This window comes from Sardina pilchardus, chromosome 17, assembly GCF_963854185.1.
Source record: "Sardina pilchardus chromosome 17, fSarPil1.1, whole genome shotgun sequence".
In the NCBI taxonomy this organism is placed as follows: Eukaryota; Metazoa; Chordata; class Actinopteri; order Clupeiformes; family Clupeidae; genus Sardina; species Sardina pilchardus.
In genome coordinates, this window is record NC_085010.1 from 23,211,578 (window position 1) to 23,219,129 (window position 7,552).

Here is a 7,552-nt window from a genome sequence, read left to right on the forward strand (position 1 = left end):
GGGTTTTTATTTCTCGAGTCAGCCTGTCTTTCAGCGGAGGGGTTGAGAGGACCTTGTGCGCCGCGAAGACATGTGCTGAAATCAATGAAGGTTTCATCAACCGCCTCACATACACACACACACACACACACACACACACACACACACACACACACACACACACACACACACACAGACACACACCCACGTGGTATGGCACAGAGGACAGCTGGAACCTATAGGCATCACAAGGTCAGAGACATACACACACTTGTGCACACACACGCAGACACACACAGACACACACTCATGCACACACACAGACAGGCATTATAATGATTATAATAATGATAAAAATATAATAACAATAAACTTTATTTGTAGAGCACCTTTTATACAGAGAACGCAGCTTTACATTTGGAGCACTTAACACAACAATATAGAAAAAATGGAGAAAAAAAAAAATATATATATATTACGACACAAACAGGTACATTCTCACAGCCGCACTTCTTTCTACACACACAAACACTTTCAAGCAAGCAGACAGAAAGAGACATGCATTTGAGGCCAATTTAGCCATTACTTTTCAATAGCTCTTTAATAAAGCACACAGTAGTACTTGTAGGTTTGCGTCACTGTGCTGTGTCTGAGTGCCAGAGGATGGACGCACACACGCACACACACACACACACACACACACACACACACACACACACACACACACACACACACACACATTCACACACACACACACACACACACACACACACACACACACACAAGCAGCCAGTCAGTTACCATATCAATGGCCATGACCACACTCCACCGTTTCACAAGGAATGTCATCAAAAACACGGCATTTTCAAAGCCACCCCATTTTTTGCCTCCACTTTGAGTCTCTGTCTCTGCCTCCTCTGCTCCTCCGTCTGTCTGTCCACCTCTTTTACTTTCTCTCTGTAGATATAACCCCTTTTAAATTTGCCTGTTAGTCCATCTCTCTTGCTTTTATGTCTCTATCTCTATCTCTTTTCATGTGTCGCTCACTCACTCACGCTCTGTGGATATATGCATCCCTGTCTGTCTGTCTGTCTGTCTGTCTGTCTGTGCCTCTCCATGACTGTCTCTGCTCACAGATTCATGAGCAGTCGGAATCCAACCTGCCCTCATTTTTAAGAGGGGGGAGGGTAGTCCCTTTTCACACAGATATAAAGTCACTCCAGGGAAGGAGGAATATATATATATATATATATATATATATAGAGAGAGAGAGAGAGAGAGAGAGAGAGAGAGAGAGAGAGAGCGCAGAGTAACAGACCACAGGCTTGTCCTCGCCATGTCCAGATGAAGGAATCCTTATCCACATATTCTCTCACTCCCTTCTATCTCTCTCAATTCAATTAAATTCAATGAAGCTTTATTGGCATGAATGTTTCAATAGCATTATTGCCAAAGCTCAATTACATGTACACATAAAGTACAGTAGATGCATATCTCTCTCTCTCTCTGTCTAGCTCACTGCCTTTCTGTCAATGGCGGCATGCACATGCAAGGCACTGAGGGTTTCCAAGGCTACCCCAACAACCCCCATCAACCCCCCCCCCCATCCCCACCCAGCTCTACCTCAGCTTGAATGTCAAACAGCTAATAAACGCAACAGGACCACTTACATCTACATGCAGCTCGCTGTGGAGGTCTCTCTCTCTCTTTCTCTCTCTCTCTCTCTCTCTCTCTCTCTCTCTCTCTCTCTCTCTCTCTCTCTCTCTCTCTCTCTCTCTCTCTCTGTCTGTCTTTATCACTCCCCTTCGTACAGTCTGTCAGACCAACAAACATATTCTATCCATCTCACTCATGCATGTGCACACATACAAACACACACGCTTAACAAGAATAAATACATTATCCCCCTCTCTCTCTCTGCATCACCAGACACACAGAGGGAGAGTGTCCATCACATCACAAACACAGTCTCTCTCTCTCTCTCTCTCTCTCTCTCTCTCTCTCTCTCTCTCTCTATCTCTCTCTTTCTCGCTTGATAACAAAGCATTTTACATGAATCCATGGCTTTCTCTGTGGAATAAGAAGAAATGCTATTTCTCACCCCGGTGTGTCTTTGTGATTGCTCATGCACGCTCCTGTGACTTTAAGGACAAATGATTACTGGTGGAGCTTTCATTACAATTAACCACCTTTCTAAAACAAAACATGCACAACGTTCAAGGAATACAGCTTGCAATTGCAGCTGAATAAACCTGAGGAAGCATGATGATGTATTAATCATATTAAATCATCGAGTTGATTAATACAGCGTGCTGTGATCAGTTTTGGTTTACAGACCAGACTTGTAGCTTTATGTTTATGTTAACAGGTCACACACATAGACACACACACACACACACACACACACACACACACACACACACACACACACACACACACTCACACACACACACACACACATAGGCATTCTGACACTTATGCAAACTCACACACACCTCAACAAAAATCACCTGAATGACTCACAACCACCCATAATGTCGCTCCAGTCTTTTCCATCATATTATGTCCACTACATAACTCTCCCCCTTCCCCCTTCCCCCCTGTGCGACAGTCAAACCCAAACACAATGGTTTTTATCAGCAAATAAAGCTCTTCTGCATCAGTGGGCGGCCAGTAGCATCATCGCTCTGGCAACACAGTAATGTCCACTGCATCTCCATTATGCTGGCATGGAGGAAGCCGCTACATCCTGTAGCTCATTAAACAGACCTCTAATGGTATGTTGCTGTGCGTAGTCTGGCCTCATCTAGTGTGTTTGCTGGTCACATATACTGTACTGTGCTCCAGTGACGGAAGTCAACTTTATTGTGCCTGAGATTGTAGCCTACAAATGTGCATGTATGGTCTTGTGTATGTATTCTATAGCTGAGATGCGTAATGTCTATTATTGTCCACTTATGAGTAATGCTGCAGAGTAAATGTTCATGTGAACGTTCAGTGTTCATGCCAATGTATATACACACATGTATACACTATGTGTGTGTGTGTGTTTGTGCGTGCGTGCATGCACGGGTGTGTGTGTGTGTGTGTGTGTGTGTATTTACATGCCTTAGTTCTCTCCTAACATCAATTCACAGACAGACGGAGGGCACAAATGGATCACTGTTGTGGAAACTTAAATTGATCACAGTAGTTTAAGATTAATAGACACTGGGGTTACAACTGAATTCAAACAGATATCTAGCGCCAAAAGTGTGGCCTGTAATTAGGGTACTTTCAATTACAAGCTTACTCTTGACAAAACATTCTAATATGAAAATGTAGATGTTAAGGGGTATCCTATAGGGTGTAGGTCCTATAACCTCCAATGGAGAAGGAAAACACCAGAATTTGCATAGTTACTGTAAACCCAAGTAGCCTAACTGTATCTACACAACATAACCTATTGTTGGAAAGTGGTGCGGCTCCTTTAAGAGAGCCCCATGTGCAAGGATGGAGAGAGAAAGCGAGAGTGGGTAGGTGTGTTTAGAACAGAGATGATTATGTAGAAAGTAGATGTGCTGTTGAGAGTGGATTGAGGCATATTCAGAATAATGCAAAAAAAAAAAAAAAAAATCTGTAGACAAAACTCGAAGTCCTCGTTGATTTGCTAACCACTTTCAGATAGAGGGATAGGGAGATAGCTCCGAAGTTACAGATAACATGAAGTTCCCCTTAGCCTGGCACGCCCTAACACCTTCAGCTTTTGCTGTCGGTGGTCTGGTCAACTGCTAATCGGGAAGGATTTCTGAGTTCCCGAAATCTGCGGAAATGCCCCCTTTGGTCGAGAACCAATCAACTTTGAGCAGCTCCAGCGGCTCTGGGTAGAGGCGTGTTCAAGGCAGAGGAAAGAGTGTTGTTATTGGTTTAAACTCGGCAAACCGCTTTCTGACATCGACCAGTAGCAAATTGAGACACTTAAAGGAGGCGGGTCAACCAGCGCTTGGAGAAACCGTGTTAGCACAGGCTCTTGGTCAGACTAAAGTCTCGCAGAGCCTTTGAAAGTCGATGGTAATCAGGCTAAGTTATGCTCTCCGACTAGGTCAGAAGAAAAAAACATGAAAGGTTAACGCAATCAAAGAAACCCAGAAACTATTACTAACTACTACTAACTACGATATGAGACTTATAAGTCCTATATTTGTCATCGGATGACTGTGGTTGGTGCAGAAGTGACGTAACCTAAACTGCGCCACTAAAGCCTGATATTATTTCTGATAGGCTACAGTATAATACAGATTTTACTAGTTTTATTTGCTGATTGCTATATTGACAAACCTACAGTATAATATAGGCCTATTTTAAATTAGTGTGTCCAAAATCAATCCATGGGATTGGTTAGTGCAGCCAAGCTCGTCCAGGGCGGGCACAGATGACTTCCAGGACAGGACGGGCCCAGCCCCCCAATGCCCCCACATGACGCCAGGACAGGATGGGCCCAGCCCCCCAATGCCCCCACATGACGCCAGGACAGGACGGCCCCAGCCCCCCAATGCCCCCAATGGCCCCACATGACGCCAGGACAGGACGGGCCCAGCCCCCCAATGCCCCCACATGACGCCAGGACAGGACGGCCCCAGCCCCCCAATGCCCCCGCATGACGCCAGGACAGGACGGGCCCAGCCCCCCAATGCCCCCACATGACGCCAGGACAGGACGGCCCCAGCCCCCCAATGCCCCCGCATGACGCCAGGACAGGACGGCCCCAGCCCCCCAATGCCCCCACATGACGCCAGGACAGGACGGCCCCAGCCAGGACAGGACGGGCCCAGCCCCCAATGCCCCCACATGACGCCAGGACAGGACGGGCCCAGCCCCCCAATGCCCCCACATGACGCCAGGACAGGACGGGCCCAGCCCCCCAATGCCCCCACATGACGCCAGGACAGGACGGCCCCAGCCCCCCAATGCCCCCAATGCCCCCGCATGACGCCAGGACAGGACGGGCCCAGCCCCCGAATGCCCCCAATGCCCCCACATGACGCCAGGACAGGACGGGCCCAGCCCCCCAATGCCCCCACATGACGCCAGGACAGGACGGGCCCAGCCCCCAATGCCCCCACATGACGCCAGGACAGGACGGGCCCAGCCCCCCAATGCCCCCGCATGACGCCAGGACAGGACGGCCCCAGCCCCCCAATGCCCCCGCATGACGCCAGGACAGGACGGGCCCAGCCCCCAATGCCCCCACATGACGCCAGGACAGGACGGCCCCAGCCAGGACAGGACGGGCCCAGCCCCCAATGCCCCCACATGACGCCAGGACAGGACGGCCCCAGCCCCCCAATGCCCCCACATGACGCCAGGACAGGACGGCCCAGCCCCCCAATGCCCCCACATGACGCCAGCACTGCCAGGCTCCCTGCTGTGCAGCCGAGGCTGATTAATGAAGCATGCTCACACCACACGGCAGTCTCTCTCTCTCTCTCTCTCTCTCTCTTTCTCTTTCTCTCTCCCTCTCTCTCTCACACACACACACACGCACAAATTATACGTTCACAAATACACTTTCATCTTCTATCCCTTCAGGTCTAGGGATAGCAGACAGTCTACCATTGTGAGTGTAATTGTTACAATCTTACGTAAAGAGAGCTGCTACTAATGTCTACACAACAGTCATAACCCACAGATGAACCGATAACACTTTATTTTGATAGTCCGTCAACAGAGTCTTTGTTAGCAGATGGCTGCATTGAAATTCGAGATCAACTTTATTTGCTGCAAAACTCCTCGTTATTGCCAGAATGCTGCTGGAAGTTTGTGCAACCTGAGTGTGCTGTGCACGCATACCAAGAGCAGTGGCGGTGATGTCCTGGCGAACAGAGGTCATTCATTTTCCATGAGCGTCAGTGTATCTCGGTGGTTCGACTGTTTTGGCATCACGTTTTGGGGTTTGAGCATCAAAAGGAAGTCTGGTTAACGCTGTCAATGAACAAATGCAACCAAAGGGTTTCGTTATCACGGAGTGCAGTATTTCAAGGTTATATCTGTGTGTGTGTGTGTGTGTGTGTGTGTGTGTGTGTGTGTGTGTGTGTGTGTAGGGGGTGTGCTGCGGTAAGTGCAGTGTCTGTGTGTGTGGTCAGGTGTCTATTAACCAGCTGTACCTGCCATTGCCTCGATCAGAGACAGAGAGAGTGTGTGAACTGAGTCTCCAGGAAAGATGGACCCCCCACATCCGCCCCGTGATCAGGTGTCATTTTGCTCTCCTTTAAAGCCAGTCACAGCATTGCGTGTGTGCGTGTGTGTGTGTGTGCCCTTGAAGCAGCTAGGGCAACACTAATGAGGCTGCTGGGTTTTATTCCTCTACAGTATGTGTCCATCTAACAAGCCTTCTGAACACAGGCTTCTGATCAGTTATGTGGTGGTCTTGGCTACTGGTAGATGTATTTCCACACGGTTGCATACAGTGCAAACTCAGCTTGTGGTTCCAAATAAAGGTTCTGTTCCAGATGCCAGCAACTGTGGCGGGCTAGTTTGGCTGGAGGACCACATATATTTCCTGTGGGTGATTTCGCCTCTAGATCCAATCCAGAGATAGCAGCCACATCCACTTGAGATCACAGGTAACACTTTACAATAATGCCACGCTATTAAGCATTAGTTAAGCATTAACAAACACTTAATTCATCATTAAGCATGTTTTCAACATAAATTAAGGATTAACAAATGTGCTTTTCCTCATTAATAGAGTCTTATTTACTAGGTATTATCAGTATGTTTTCCTTTGTTATAAATGATGGTTTGGTTTGGTTAAATTGGAGTTCATCATTACTTACAATGGCCGCGTTTCCCAAACACGTTAAGAAGCTCTTAACGCCAAAATCTTCTTTGGAGCGCTCTTAAGAACGCTGTGAAAGAAGAACGTGTTTCCCAGAGTCGCTCTTAGCTTAAGAAGATCTTTCACCAAGAAGGAAATGTAAGATTGAGCTGACCCACTCTTGACAGCCTTCTTAGCGATCAAATGCTCAGTGATCATAGCCTGCCGCTAGGGGCACCTAGATTTCTAGGCTTTGATCAAGATGCGTCAGGAAAATGTATATCCTAATGTATATACTTTTTTAAACAATAAAACAATTTTCAATGTTGCAATGCACTCGTGGCTGTGGACCACTAGCGCAAGAAACATAGACTTAAAAAAGAAATATTGAATTACATGTTTAAGTTTTCAACACATCTGCATATGAGTTTAGAGTACTTCACATACAAAAAAACATCAACAACCCTGTGGCATTTCACAGAGGAAACAGATGTAATTGATCTCAGCTGAACCTAATCCAGTGAGGCTTCACCTGCTACTCTAGGCGTTGCCAAAGTCCGCGATGTAAAAGTCTGGTTTACATAATGCATACGTGCACCCCACTCGCAGGCCATATGGGCTGGAGGGTTACATCTTCTCGGATATATTAAAGTAGACTAGCCTACATCACATGCCTACTACCACACTATCTATAAGAGAGATGGGATGCGTCTTGCATGAGTTAATATATGAATGGCCTGAGCTAATAAAAAAAATAGGCATAGGCTATATTGATAA

At 47.0% G+C, this 7,552-nt stretch overlaps 1 protein-coding gene across 1 annotated transcript in view; it reads left to right on the plus strand.

Annotated features, from left to right (window-relative positions):
- The window catches only part of LOC134062023 (chloride anion exchanger-like), a 36,405-nt gene extending 31,234 nt beyond the window's left edge, over positions 1–5,171 (plus strand). The window contains exon 19 of the mRNA XM_062517895.1: positions 5,007–5,171. Coding sequence (XP_062373879.1) covers positions 5,007–5,171 — 165 coding nt within the window. The remainder of the gene's footprint in view (positions 1–5,006) is intronic.
- The last annotated feature ends 2,381 nt before the right edge of the window (positions 5,172–7,552 follow it).